This window comes from Rhipicephalus microplus, chromosome 9 (genome assembly GCF_043290135.1).
Source record: "Rhipicephalus microplus isolate Deutch F79 chromosome 9, USDA_Rmic, whole genome shotgun sequence".
In the NCBI taxonomy this organism is placed as follows: Eukaryota; Metazoa; Arthropoda; class Arachnida; order Ixodida; family Ixodidae; genus Rhipicephalus; species Rhipicephalus microplus.
The window spans coordinates 74,130,980-74,146,628 of record NC_134708.1 but is presented as its reverse complement, the minus strand read 5'-3'; the positions used below and the strand labels follow the sequence as shown (position 1 = coordinate 74,146,628).

Sequence of the window (15,649 nt, the reverse complement as noted above, 5' to 3'; positions counted from 1 at the left end):
TTGTCAGTTGAAACTGGCAGTGCCGAAGCAGCAGCATTTTGCCTTCAACCATTCTCCGCTCTGAGCACAAAAGTGTGACGGGACATTGAAAAACAGAGGTATGATTAGAGCAAAAACTGAAACATATGCAAAAGCAGGAGAGGTTGCTGATGGTAGTAGTAGTAGTAAACATTTATTTAGGAAAAAAAAAAAAAAACGGGTTGCTAGAAAGACCAGCCTCTAGTGGGTCAGCCTCCCTGCAGTACTAATTGGGGTCCCTAGTCAGGGCATCAAAGCTTGCAGCAGTCACTGAGGTAGTGAGTCCAAGATGCACTTGAATTTTTCTTTAATAACATACAAACCATTCGATTATTAATCATGCTTGGCAGTTAGTACACAGTTTTCTGCACCTCTTCGAGTTGTAGTGGCTGTGCAAGCGGTAGCATTAGGGGGCCAAAGAAGGCAGTGCTGTTGTGTACGACGATGCGTGCATCGTAAAAAGGTTAGCATTAATGTCTAATGTGACGATGTACTGCCATCATTTCTGACAAGTGAGTTCAGTGCCGGAACTGTGGTTGACTTCTGTTCTAGTGTTGCATCAACACTTTGGAAGAAACACCCTGTACATGTTTCTGTTCTGTTCTAGCCTTGAGGAACACGATTCCTCTTGTCGAAACATTGGCTCGACACAACCCCTGTTTATGGATTGTTTCATCAGTGCATCTTTGGTTATTTTCAGGCTTGTGTGAATAGTGAATTTCAGGTTCGAACTGAATTTGAAGCGAATAACGATTTTGGTTGAATAATTTCGAATCGAATTCGAATAGCTCTGGCATTGCATACCGCGTATTATAAAGAAAAATAGGCATATTTGTCATGACCTAACAAACCTGCACAATTTGTTTTTTGCATCAAAGAAAGCGGCAGGAACTTTGAATAGTAACATAATTTGACTTTCGCTAGAATGCAAGCATTCGCTTGTAAAATATGTTACTTTTAAAGGGGCGCTGAAATACTTTTTTGAGTAACCATGAAATTAAGCCACTCGAAAAGTGCATTACCGCTTTTAAAATTAACGCCGCAAACATTTTAAGAATCTGTCCTGTACAAGCGGAGTTACAAAGATTTATCACACGCTGCAATCGCATTCTCCCTTCTCTTGTCCCGAAGAAAGCGCTGGAAGCTAAGCAGGGAGGGATGGGAGGAGCAAACTGAAAACGTCACGTGCGCCTCCTGACCTTGAGCAATTTTCCTTTTATTTTTCTTTTAATGCACGAGTTTTTCAGTGTCATTGCGCGCACTTGCATAGACAAGTAGCGGCCTCCCGCGGCAATCTCTGCAACAACCAAGCGCGCCGTGTAAAATCAGCCAATGGCTGATAGATAGACTTTCTACGAGTGATTTTTGGGCTTATTCCGTGATTTGTCTAGAGAGGAGGAAGCAATTTTCAGCTGACTTTCATAATTTATTGTGAATTCCAGGCCGCGTGCTGCGCTATATTATTTGCTTCGCTTATTCTCGGCAGCCTCAACTACCGATTGGCAGCGTTTTTTTACCATGCTCAAAAAGTGTTGCAGGGCCCCTTTAAAATTTGCTATACATACTTGAAGCATATAAGTAGGAATACCAAGCTTTTAAACTGAAAAAAATGAATTGATGTGGGAGCAATATCCTCATTTAACCTTGAAGTAGGGCTTCGCGGCAGTGCGGTTTTTTCTTGGATACGTGTTTTCACTGTTTCACACTGTTAAACCACCTTCACCAGGTGACTCAAGGAGACTAATAATATGCATCTATTCGTTTGTCTCGAATAATTTGAAATTATCAATATTTTAAATTCGATTCAAAGTGAATTCTAATACGACATTATTCTTTGAAATATTTGCACCATTAGAATATTTGCACAAGCCTAGTCGTTTTATATGATTTTTGCTGAATCTTGTTGCACAACGGCTCTGTCTGTAAACTTGTGGATACAGGAAGGGCAACAAGGACGAAATAGCCAAACAGTACGAGTCATCCGTCGCGAAGTACGCAAACGTCAAGGACAGAGTTCAGGAGCTACGAGCGTTTGTGTCGGTGAGTACGCTTTTTGGTGTTACTGTTCTCGATCTTATGTTGTTTGTGTTGTTTATCTGATTTTGGTCAGTATTCTTGCAACACTATCTTTGCCCACAAAACGCGGTGTTTTTTCGAAATTTGCATCTACATGAGTTAGAATGTTTATGTTGTGGTGCATATGGAAAATTTCCTGTCCTTTTAGTAAATTTTTTTTTATAATGTGCCCAATTTTTTTGTATGTAAAGAATTTCAACTTATACGATATACAATAAAGTTGGACTGAAACCAAGTGCAGCCAACGTGCATTTTTTGTAGATTGGCTGTGTTCTGTAAAACTCGTCGTGGATAGAGTGTAACGAAATAAGGCAATAGTGGCATTTGTGTTGTTTTGTCCTCTTCCTTTGTGTCCGTGTTGCGCGCCAACCCTATAACGTACTCAACCTTCTTTCATTGAAACCTTTCTTCAATTTTATTCGAACAGAAATCAAATAGTAAATAAATGATGCCCATGACATTTCTGCTTAGTACCTTGGCTGCCCTCATGTACTGAGACCAGTGACAGATCTAGAGGGGGAATGGTAGGGGTGTTTGCCCCCCCTTCTCTCCCAAAGCCTGTCTACTCCCACCCCCTCATTTTATTGCATGTCGTTCACCTCCTATCACTGATTAGAATAACGAATGGGACCATTGTGGACAGAAATTAACGGTATTTTGGCTGGGATGGAGTTCTTGCACTGACAGTAGTTACTGAAAACAAAGTCCCCCCCTCTTCACCAATTTTACCTTGAGCTACCGCCCCCCTAAAATGAGTGGGTGGATCTGCCACTGGCTGAGATGTTGTTTAGAGGCTTAAGGGGGGACGCGGTTTTTGAAAACCGAAAAAATGTCCAAAAAGTATATTTGGTAGAAAACAGTATATTTGGTCAGTGTAATCTATAAACTACGTCCTCTTTAAATATTAGCGCTGAATTCGCACGAAACTAACCTCAAGTAAACTATTTAGCTAGTTGAGGCAGCACTTGAGGAGCGCCCGATTGTCAAAAATGCCCTAACTTCGCACGCATGCAGTTCTCCCCTGAGTGCCGCCATCTTGGTCACGTTTTGTTCGTGATTTCTTGCTCTTTTTTTTTTTTTGGAGGCCTAGCTAGCTTCACCCAGTGGCAAATAAGGCAAACTTAAATGCTCTGATGTGCTTGTATCCCACTATGGGTTGCACGACACAACATTGCTCTGCATATCGGTATCGCAAGAAGCCTCCATCGCAGGACAGACCACAAGTTACAATGTTTTAATGCCAGCCCACCAGCATGATTAGTCTCTGAGATTAGTTCTATTGCATGTGGGCACCTTGTAAACCTTGTGTGATTGTGGGCTGTATTGTCTATAACAACTCGGTTGGAACGAAACAGATGTAGTTACACAATGATGCAGCCCCGCCGCGGTGGTCCAGTGGCTAAGGTGCTCCGGCTGCTGATCCTCAGGTCGCGGGATCGAATTCCAGCAACGACGGCTGCATTTCCAATGGAGGCGGAAATGCTGTAGGTCCGTGTGCTCAGATTTGGGTGCACGTTAAAGAATCCCAGGTGGTCGAAATTTCTGGAGCCCTCCACCACTGCGTCTCTCATAATCATATGGTGGTTTTGGGACATTAAGCCCCACATATCAATCAAATCAATTACACAATGATGCAGGAGACACAGAAGCACAAGACAAACACTCAGAACTTGGCGGTAAAGAATGTGTCCTGGCCACACAGAAAAACCTTCATTGCCCGCACCTTTCTATGTTTTGTTTTTGCATTTGCAGGAACTCGAGGAAATGTTGAACGTTCGACATGACAGGTACGCAGAGATTTGCCGTCAGACAGTGATGCGTCTGCGCCTCGTCTTTGGAACAACATTGCTGCAACAGAATTTCAAGGGGACCCTGGATATTGATCACAACAAGCAGCACCTTACAATCAGGGTGAGCCGCTCATGGCCCGATCACAGCACTGAGCACACTTGGCAACTGCTCCGATTGGAGGCATACGAATTGCAGTGTAAAGCTGGGCACTTCTCTGGGGGGAAAAAAAAAAAAGAAAAATCTAAGATGTGGTTAACATTAAACATTGTACGAACACACGTGTCTTTAACGCCTATACAGTAACATGCCTGCCAAGTCTCCCGGATTAGCCTGGAGCTCCCGGATTCTGATAGTTTTTTCCGGTTGTACAGTTGTCATGAAAATCTCCCAGAAATCAAAGTTTCTGTGTGTGATCTGGCCGGATTGACAAAAAATCAGCTCATTCCACTCCAGGCTTTTCGAACCTACCCTATTTTATTATAAATGAGTTTAAGAGTCGTTCATCTAAACGTACAGTATAATCTCAGTTATGCGAAACTGCGGCAGATAGGAATTCTTGAAATTCCCCAGCCAAATTTTACTATGTTCATTGGGCCTCAATTTGAATGTCCCAAACACATTTCCTAATCGCGGCGGGTGATACGAACTTTAGTACGGAAACTGTTGAACGAAGGCCGAGAGCAGCGTACTCAAAGCGTCAAAAAGTACGAGTGCGACCGGCGTGTGATTGTCGTTGCCACAACAGCTGTGGACGAAAATGCGATCGTTTTTGACACAATCATGTATGGCGAGGACTTAACTGACAAAAACCCGAAAGTGTGTGCTGAACTAGTTAAAGCAACGCGGCTTTCCGCAAACTCTGCGGCAGATGCTATTGTGGATAGCGTAAAACGACTTAATTTTGCGCATAGGGATTGTGAAGTGAAATAACGTTTGCCGCAACTGCCTCGCACAAAACCACAGTTGCGGCGACATAAAAGCAATCTACGAGCTTGGAGGGCACGCAGCGGTAGGTTAAAAGCATTAAATACATAAAAATAAAAAAAAATGTTGCAGTTTGGTCGCAAGGACGAAGCAATAAATGTGACAGCAATAACTTGGAATGTAACGGTGAGAACGGCAAGCAGATCAAAACGTGCAGCATGCTGCTCACACACAAATGACGCACGAAAACGATGCCCGCAGGACGAGAGCGAACTAACTATGTTTACCGCTCGACACGTAAAGGTCTGTTTAAACAAAAACGATGCATGATACGAAATTACAGGTACCGATGAGTACAAATTAACAAGTGTCCCAGTTGTTATACCTCGCTGTGTATGAGAAGCGCGCTGTTTTCGCAAAAGAGGCCTGTACAGAAACCAAAGTGACCTTTGTGGGCCCGACAACTAATGCTTTCGTTCCAGTGAAAGCCGAAAGCACACGATTCCCCCACCAAAGGATAGGCGCGCGCGCACAGGAATCTACCCCGCCCCTTTTCCCCTCATCCATGGGGTAAAGTACACATGAGAGATAAGCAGGTGTCAGCGCATTGAGCGTGGGCACTTTTTTCTTTTGAGTGTTCATATATATAGATTCGTATACATATACGGTGAAGGACGGTGGTGGTGGTGACGGCAAAAAACAAACAGCCTGGACTGTCCATATAAATGCTATCACAATAAAAAGGGGCCAGACGCGTGTTGGTGTTCCTGTCAAAAGAATCTGGTAGTGAGCAAAGCTTTTACCCGCGCTTTTGCGGCAGCCAGCTGTGCCGTCCCGTCCGTTCACTTTCCCAAAAGACACACGCGAGTTGTTTTGACCGAAATAAATAAATTCAGCTAGTTGTGTTCATCCTTTGGGACTCTTAGTGAAAATTCTATCCTCGTGTGTTCGGCTACTCCTACCCACTATAAGACTGCAACGCTGGTGTTGGCGCTTGTGATAGAGACCCCCCCCCTCTTTTGTTTTTCGCAATGTTTTTTGTTTGTTTGTCCTTGGTTTTTTTTTTTTGGTGCCCCCGCCCCTCGTAGCGAAAATCTCCCGGATTCAGAATCCTCGAACTTGGCAGGTATGCAGTAAAAGCTTGTTTATCCAGATCTCGTTAACTCCGAAATTCAGTCAATTCAGACTTGTGATGTGGTCCCGGCAAAACTGTGTATACCGTATTTCCACGCATGTATACCCTATAAACGCACCGCCAACTTCAGTCATAAAAATTGGATGACTTCCGGATGTCCCATTCTTCTGGATCTCTTCTGTTTTTTATTATTATGCCGACCCCCCTCGGCCATCTCGGCTCGTCCCCTCACCTCTTTCGCTTGTTGCCGCGTGCCGTATTGTTTTTCTTTGTATCTGGGCGCAGCACGTCTTTTTTATTTGTGCACCACAGCGGGGTTCACGAACAATGCGAGTGTAGAGATATTGCAGCTGACAAGCACACAGTGAGTGAAGGTCACGGAACTGCCCGCGCCTACCAACAGTCGCTTCCTGCGAATACGTAAAAGCCCATTCACGTGCAGACAATTTTTGAGCGACGACAGGATTTATTGTCCCCACGGGTCATTCGTCGCTGTCTCGTGATAGGTTTCTGGAAATCTAGAAAAAGTCGCTTGTCATCCAGAAAAAATTCTGACGATTTCAGCAACACGGTAGCATCCCCAGTTCTTGCTTCGCTTGTTATCCGCACTTACAGGAACTTCTCATGTAGAAGTGAGGCAGCGGCTGTAGTTTGTCGTTGATCTTGTTATCATTGATTTGTTTTGATGCTTTGGGGGTAGCTTGCTGCAATGTTGATTACTTGCTGCAATGTTAAAGGCATCGCCACGGTCTTCATGTGAGGTTGCCGCAAAGTTGGCCAAGTGCGTCGCAGCGTCGTAGCACATGCTTTTGGGCACCCCTCAAGATCACAGCAGATGCGACTGTTGCGGTAAAACGATTGCGAAAAAAGATTGCTGCAAAATACTTTTATGGCGTGCGCTGCTGTGCTCAGGCAGCGCAGGGACAGCTTGCAGAAGATCGCGCCGTCAACCACTGAAGATGAGTAAAGTGCAACAAAGATGCTGTTTCCAAACAGTGTAATGCGTATGTCAATTGCGGAAGGCTAAGGATTCAACTTTTTTTTTGCATTACCATATTGTTTGGTCCTCCTGAAAAAGTTTTCATAAAATTTACTCCTCATAATAAACGCAGCCCCTCAACCTTGCTCTGCCCCACCGCGGTGGTCTCGTGGCTAAAGTACTCTGCTGCTGACCCGCAGGTTGCGCGATCAAATCCCGGCTACGGCGGCTGCATTTCCAATGGAGGCGGAAATTTTGTAGGCCCGTGTGCTCAGATTTGGGTGCACGTTAAAGAACGCCAGGTGGTCAAAATTTCCGGAGCCCTCCACTACAGTGTCTCTCATAATCATATGGTGGTTTTAGGACATTAAACCCCAATATTAATCAATTAATCAACTTTGCTCTAATATTTGGAAAAAAGAAAGTGCGTTCATTATGCGAGTAAATACGGTATTTAAATGGGTATTTCAACGGTACAGTATTTGAGTATTTCAATGGGCGCCGGTTAACGTGGACAATTCCGGAGAGGGCTATCGTGTCTAGGCTTTCAGTCGTGCGATCTCAGTGGCTTGAAGTCTTAAGCACTGCTTGACATAACTGACGGCGGAACCGAAGTGTTCGTTCTCGGAGCTGATATGAGCTGTAACGAGGCTATGAATGGTGCACAAGCGCTGTACAAGTATCTCAGCTCATTTGCTGGTAATCAGCACAAAAGTTTCCCTTTTTTCAGCTCGTCTATCAGATGGCGGTAGCGGTGCCGCACAACGTGTCTTAAATCTGCTCGTGTGGCTCGCCTCCTCGCTAGTTCCGTTGCGCATGCGCGAGCGTCTGTAGTGCGACCCACATTGCACGAAGGAGTCCTCTACTCTTCCCTACTTCCGGCTTCACAAAATGTGATGTAACGGCCTCTCCTCAGTATATTCCTTCCTCCATGGCACAAAGGAAACGGCTTCAAATCTTGCTCAATATGGTAGTGCTCAGCCTGTTGCAACGCGCATGGGGCACTTGCGAACTTAACAAATTTTATTCTTTTGGGGGCATTTTACTGTTGCCGGGGTGCTTTGAAGGTTCATTTTATAGCATTTCTCGACCGAATTAATGGGGGACGCGACACTTCAGGACTGAAAATCAGCCAAAAATTGAGTTCTTGCAAACTTTCTTTTCGCGTTCCTGGCATCATTGGGCACCTATTTACGAAATTTCACAGCCGAATACCATCAACTTTTATTGTTATTTAACTTTTAAAAAAATTGAGAACGGGCATCCTGCCCTTTAAATTAAGGGCGAATAGCGCAGATTTCGGCTCTACGATACGCGGGAACTAAGCGCTCGATCGGCGCCATTTTGGTCTTGTTTGAGAGCGCTTTTGACCTGTTTTTTTTTTTATTATTATTCAGTAAGCAACATTGAGTGTTTCCCCGGTTCAAAAAACGGGGCCTCAGATATGAAGTCGCGCTCACTGCCATTGGCTAAACAGCACACGTGACTAAAATGGCGCTTTCGGGTTGGCTGGAAGCTTGCGGCTTACGCCTGCATACGCGACCCGGTGCCATTTTAAAAGGGTTACCACTGTGACGCCTCGTAAAATCGGCAGAGCTTTCAGAAACCTCTAATCTAACCATATCGGCATGCCCGGAAACGCAAAGAAGTATGAAATCGTGTACACATTTGGTCGCAGGAAACGCAAAGGTCGCAGGAGAAAGTCCACGAAGTCATCAGAGCCCTTGGTTGACTCCGACGAACGATGTGTTGACGCTCCGCAGCTGGTCAGCAATAGTGCGACTGAGCGCGTTCCCTCCGACCACGATGACAAGGAAGCGAACTCTGGGCAACTACGAATCGACGCCAAGGTGGTGACAGACGCTGAAGTCGAAGAAAATCGTGCCCGTGAGAAAGCTACGCTCCAGCGGCTTTCATCGGCGCCAGCAACAGCACGGAAAATTGACTCTTTTACCCCAAGTTGTAGCGAGGCAGCCGCCTAGGACTCGGGACGACGGCACTCCTTATCTGCTCATGCATCTAGATATGCTAAAGGCGATAATGGGTGCTTTGTGCTGCAAAACTTGCCACGGACCAGCTACGATCGTCAGAGGGGATCGGAACTACGGACTTGCTGTTAAAGTGTTAGTGCAGTGTGAAAGGTGGTGAAATCGCGAATAAATGGACTTCGCCCTGCACAAGTGGCACAAACATGTGCAATTCATTTGAAGTGAATCGGCAACGAGCAAACGAAAATGAATATTTTCGCGCCGATGGGCATCTCGCATTGCGGTAAGCACCACAAGACGTTTCAGCGCCATTTGAAGAATACGTTGGCCACTGCTGCAGCACGAGTGGCTGAGTGTGCTATGAGTGAATGTGCGGAAAAGGTTTCTACAATTTATAATGACTTGTGCTTCGGCCATTGGGGCAATATTGCTGTTAGCTATGACGGCACGTGGAAGACGCAAGGATCAGCGTCGGCACAGTTATTGAATTATTTAGTGGCTACGTGTTGGACTACATCGTTCTTTAAAACTTTTGCCCAGGCTGCGAGGTGGGCCCAAAACCTAGTAGTGAGGGCTATCAAGTATGGAAGGCTAACCATAAATGCCAAAAAAATACGAACAGCAAAGCAGGACAAATGTAAGTGGAGCCGGCTCCAATTCTATTTCAGAGATCGCTTGAATGCCATGGCCTGCGCTACACAGCTATGCTGTCTTATGTCTCTCGGACATTTTGCGCCATACAAGACGCCAAGGTGTATGGTTACATTTACGTACAGAAGGAAGACTGCATAAATCATGTGCACAAGCAAATAGGCACCACATTGAGAAACCTGGTGCAGAAACAAAAGTGCGATGGGAAAAGAGTCCTTAGTGGGAAAGGCAGGCTCACAAATGAGCTGATCACCAGGCTGAGCACATATTATGGCCGTGCTCCGAGATCGCATGAATATGGCTTGGGCGCGATGCAAATGGCTGGGATGGCCACATACCGCCACGTCACCTCTACTGATAAATGCTCGGACCACAGTCTGTGCCCAGCTGGTGAAAGTTCATGGTGTCGGCACAATGTCGCAAAAGCAGAGGGTGAGCCTGACCCTAGGCATGCTTACAATCTACAGAAAGACGTGGCAGAGGCATTACTACGTACCAGTTTATACCCGGCTTTCGGAAAGGGCCCTGCTTGAGAGGTGGGAACGCAGCAAGACACAGAACTCCGAGAGCCTGCATTTGGTAATCTAGAGTTTGGCCCCCAAGGAGCAGCATGCACCCTGTTCGCTGTGGAAGCAGCCATTGCAGAAGCAGTGCTACGCCTCAATACGGGCGATTTGAATTGTGAAACGGCAATCTTAGGTGAAATGGACATGAATGCGACAAGCACTGGTGCCAGGAGAGCGAGAAAAAAAAAAAAGTGTGGCAGCATCGTCCAACAAGAAAAGAACAGCCTCATTGGAACTCCAGAAGCTAGTGAAGAGGGGGCATGAGCACAGAATGCATTCAGACTATGCTTCTGGTGCATTTTGAGGTTGTCTTGTTGCATCTTCTGCAATAGAAATGTGTGCCCACGTTTTTTCTTGATTTCTCAAAACGACATTTTCATGCGCTTCTTATGCCAGAGCAATATCTCTTGTTCTATCTGGATTATTATTACTATTTCTTTTTTGTTTCAAAGATAAGTGCAGGGGATGAGTTGTAAAGTAAGTTTTATGATACTAATTTTCTGAGAAAATTCTCTAACTGGATCTTTTGTTTCAAGTGTAGATGGGGAAATTTTTCATGTCATATTCAACATCCCACAACTTTCTTTCGTACTTGGTTTGCCTAGAACAACTATTTATACTTTATTGCACACTGTGAACATTCTGAATTGCTTTTATGAGTTGCACATCAATCTGCAAGTTACTACCTTAATTGAAAAAGTGGCATTTCATTATATCTCTAAAACTATTGGTGACAGCAAAAACTGAATTACATTTTGGAATCAGTAGTAAAATCTACATAAGCTCTCCAAATTTTACTGAGATACTGTAAAAAAAATAAGAGTTTTTGGAAAGTGTAGCATCCCCCCTCAAGCATTAGGCTTTTGAGGGTAGGTGCTCAGAAGTATAAACATCTCCAAAATAAATTTTTGGTTATTCCAAGACTTGCGTCTTTCCATAAAACATGGAACTTATATGTTCATTTTACCCATCTTGTAATGATGATCGCCAAGTTCACAATGATACAGTTGTCAAAGGATAGTTTATCAGCTTTCACTGACTTAGTGTTTCGCTTTTCTGTCCCCTTGAAAATGCAGGTGGAGCCCAAGGAAGGTGTGAGTGGAGACAACGTTCACCAGGACCTGAAAGCCTTGTCAGGTGGGGAGCGCTCCTTCTCGACCGTCTGCTTTATGCTTGCCCTTTGGGAAGCTATGGAGTGTCCGTTCAGCATCATGGATGAGTTCGACATCTTCATGGTAAGCATTGAGAGCTCCACTTCAAAATAGCTAGTTTGCTGTAAAGATAGAAAGTCGATTGAATTGGTGAACTAACATAACAAACAAAACAGCATGAGCAAATGAGGAACTGTGGCTAGCGGCTGTGCCGCATCCTGCATCTATGTGATGTACGTCGCTGCAACAGGAACTGTGTACATTGACCGACTGGATGTGGTATGAGCAGGCTGCTCGTACCTTTGCACGCACTACCACATACTTTTGTATATGTTGTTGCCTTGCTGAGCAGTTTGTGTTTAAAATGGCACGAAGGTTGCTTATTCACTGCAGCAGCCAGGTCATTTTACACCACCTTTTTGTTGATGTTCTTATCTTTGTACAGGCTGTTCTTACCTTTGTACAGTCGCCGACAGTTTATTCAGATGCTGAACATTCGAACGTGCCTGTTTATTCGAACACAATCGGGGCATTGCCACTGGTCCCATTAAAATAATGTAAACTAATGACCGCGAATTCGGACACCACACGGGGTGCCGTTCGATTTTTTGGACTCTGGCTGGCTGATTGAGTGGCTGGCTGATTGAACACTATGACCAGCTATCGGCAAATGTTTACAACCACAACCAAACTGCAAGCCAAGCCAAGCCATATTTGCTGCTAGCTTGTTGTGTCGTTCGAAATGGCCGCGCGTAAGGAATAGAAAAGTTTGGACAGAATCAAGAGTGCTGTGGCACGAACTAGCCTGTCTTCATTCCCTTTTGTCATATCGGAACTCGCTTGTCAATAGCTTCTGCAACCAGGCTGGACCTGCGTCTTCCTCTTTCGTTTGTTGCTTGACTTTGTGAAGCCAGATCTACTGAAATGGCTTTGGCGCCACCCGTTTCATCTGCGCCGTTGATACTAACGAAGAAACGCGGCAAGTACAAGACACTGATGATTTAAAAAAAAAAACAAAAGCCGCCAACATTCGCCAGATGGAAAGTGGCCGACCTCAAGGCCGTGTTGCCTGGGAGTTTTCACTAGTTGGGTAATACTGAGATCGTCTGTCGGCTCCCCGACCTAGCACACGTGAACAGTGACTCCGAGGAAATGCACATGCACCGATGTTTTAAAGCAACACACTGACACAAAGTTTTGAATACGAGATAATGAGTGAGATAAATTTATCTAGTGACATGCACATCTAAGAAATATTAAGGGCAAATAAAGCCTACAACATAATTAGTCAATTTTAAAGTACATGCCGCCCTACTGAGTGAGATGTGGAGCCCTTTGCGACACCGGCATCAACGCGGCGAGAGTGTCAACACACCTACATCACGAGTTTGTATTTTGTGTTTGCTTGGTGTGCGCCTTGTACTTATTATGCTACCTGCGATTTCTTCCTTTGTTCCTAAGACTTTGCGTGTGCTGACTGCTGGCTGCCAGTGTAGTGCTCGCCAGCGCATGTTCTCGCGCGTGCCACCGCGTCAGTTTTGCACCGTCACATGGGCAGCGGTGTTCACTTCGCCAATGGGTCTTCTTCTGCCTAGCCGGGTGCTCTTTGAAACTGAAACTGTGGCTGAGTACTCCAACAACGTCTCTGAAATAAATAACCGTTGTGCACTTGTGCAATCGAGGTTTCTAGCAATGATAAGTGGGCCACAAACTACCTATTGCAAAAAAAAAAAAAAAAGAAAGACGATGCAAAATTTTTGTGTGGGTGTTCCTTTCAATGCGGTTTTAGTGTGGGCCATAACAGTTCTACAACCTACAGTTATGGCCAAACACTGGCTGAAATGCAGGCAGACTTGGTCATCTGTGATCATACTTGTGTGCAAAATGTGCATTGACATGTTTTTTTATTGGCCACAGGACTAATAAAGAGAATTTTTTTACCATAAGTCCTTTTTTTTTCGAACTCTTCATTATTCGCTTTCCAAATAAATGGTCAGCGACCTGCACATGCTATCTCATATCTTTGTACACATCAAGTGATAGAAGGCACAAAGGTTGCTTCATTCATTGCAGCAGCCAGGTCTCCTTATGTCAACATTTCAATTAGTTGCACTAGATATAATGCTAAAGGAGTGAGCCTGTGATGCCACATTTGTGCCAAAGTGCACCTTATTGAATTTGCTGCACCATTCTGATAAACCCGAAGTGAATTGCACAAAGTTGCACAAGAGTCTCTGGTTTGGTGATGGCGGTCATTGGCAAGTGCATCACCAGCACGTCCAACTTTCTCTTCCCTTTCTCTCTATTTCCCACTTCGTCATTCTATCTCCTTCTCTATGCATCATTCTCTGCCTTTTTCTTTCTCTCCATTTGTCTGGCTCTCTCTTTTTCCTATGTCTCTTTCATGCCTTGTTGCTTTCTATCTCTCTCTTTCAATGCATTTTTTGTTATATTTTTGTCTTTAGTCCCCTAGTTTTCTCTAGTTTTCTCTTTATCTTACATTTTATAGCTTTTTTCTTTTTCTTTTTTTATTCTTTCTCTCTCTTTTACGTGTTACAGGTGCTCCACTTCACCAAGCAGAGTTTTCATTTAACACTTGCATATGCTGTACTCGGTAGTGGCACTTGCTCAATTCCTGTGGAGTTTTGCACAACAGAGCACTGGTTAATTCTAATGTAACCAGCTTCGCTGTTGAAAAATGATGGGCCATTACTCTGCAAGCTGGACAACTAGGCCAGCAAAGCTGCTTCGCTCATGGCTCATACAATTAATCGATTTAATGAACCCTGATATAATGAAGTATTGGTTATAATGAAGTAAGTGAACTACAGTCTTGTAATAGGCAGTATTGGAAAAAAACATTTATTACAAATTTTCAAATAATATCGAACCTATTTTCGTGTAAGCTGCAATTTCGTTTTGGTGAAGTTTGATTGTAAGACATAATGAAGGCCAGTTTTGGTATGCAAGGCCGTGTTGTTAATGGTCGGGCTGTCAACATTCAGTGTGCGCTATTTTTTTTTGCACTGCTCCTTAGAAGATTCTGAGGAATGTCATAGCCATATACAACTTCGTTGTAATATGAAAACGAAGATTGGTATATCACATAGTCTTTCGTTGAATGCACTTTCTGACAGATTGGCTTATGCTCAGCATAGAACATACCTCCATCTTCCAGGTGACCCGGCGCATGTGTAAGCGATTCTCTGGAAGCACTGCAAAATTGCTCTTGCGACCATGCAACGCTTACAGCACAGAGAGGCCTCAGTGGGAGGGAAAGCAGTGGCGGAAAAAGTTTGTTTTCTGAGCGCAGCTAAGTGATGTCATGTTGCGCCCAGCAGTACAGTCAATCGAGGAGAAAAGCAGCCTGGCTTTCGTGTTTGAGTTGTCTTAAGGAAAGGCACTAGCGACAGTGCGACTCTTTAGCAATGAGGCACTGTTGTATGTCGCAACGTTTGTTTATACTTCTGCTGATTACCACATAGTGTTATTTCACAAAGTGCAATTTTCCTACTTAGTATTTCGTTCACTCAGTATATTAAAAAAAAAAATTGCTCAATATATTGGAGAACACCCAAGTGCATGACATCCTTATTCTTGCATTACCGAGTGAAGTATGGAGTGCTCCTAAGATTATTTTCTTCGTGAGATTTGCAATGAATCGAACTATTTCTAGCTCTCCATAAAAAGCATCGTAATAATTGTTCAGGTGTCCACATTTACAGCAAGAGAAAACACAGTAAAGAAGACTTGCCTTGCGTGCCTTCATCACTGTGGTGTCATTTCTCGCTGTAAATATGGATGCTAAAAGCCAACTCACCCAACATATTGCTTTGTGGAATTATTCTGGTAATTGAACGTAAATTCAACTTGGTTCTTCAGTGTGCTCTAGGAGGATGTGAATATCATTTTCCGAGTGCTTTATTAGTATCACTACTATGATTCATTTTACATGTTAACCGCATTATGTTGCTGCAAAACTCAATACTAAAGGCAACGTTGGCTCCGATGTAAGTGTGCCTAAGTGAAAATTGCGCCAGTATGATGTGAATTGTATAGATGCTGAAAACAAAAGTAAATGCTCTCATAGGTCGGCTAAAAATGTGGAGCCCGCTTAGGCTCGCTAAGGAAATATGTTTTTTTGCGTAGGGCTCACTTTGATTTGTGCCCCTCAAAATTTCTATTCAATAGATTTACTTGAACTTGAAGTTTTCCACACTCGGACTCACTCGCACTCAAATTTACCAAAATATTACTCACTCGCAATTCAATCAGAGTTCGAGTAAGTCGACTCATGAGTGAGTTTGCTTACCTATGCAGGCAATACTTAGCCCTAAATTTTCACGTTTTAATCAGTGAGTGCTGTACCT

At 44.1% G+C, this 15,649-nt stretch overlaps 1 protein-coding gene across 2 annotated transcripts in view; it reads left to right on the top strand.

Annotated features, from left to right (window-relative positions):
• SMC6 (Structural maintenance of chromosomes 6) overlaps nucleotides 1-15,649 on the top strand; it is a 114,719-nt gene that overhangs the window by 97,535 nt on the left and 1,535 nt on the right. Inside the window, exons 19-21 of one of the 2 annotated variants that reach the window (XM_037415186.2) lie at nucleotides 1,959-2,058; nucleotides 3,847-4,005; nucleotides 11,205-11,363. In XM_037415186.2, the coding sequence (XP_037271083.2) occupies nucleotides 1,959-2,058; nucleotides 3,847-4,005; nucleotides 11,205-11,363 (418 nt within the window). The remainder of the gene's footprint in view (nucleotides 1-1,958; nucleotides 2,059-3,846; nucleotides 4,006-11,204; nucleotides 11,364-15,649) is intronic. The other variant, XM_075873845.1, reaches the window with a different exon arrangement.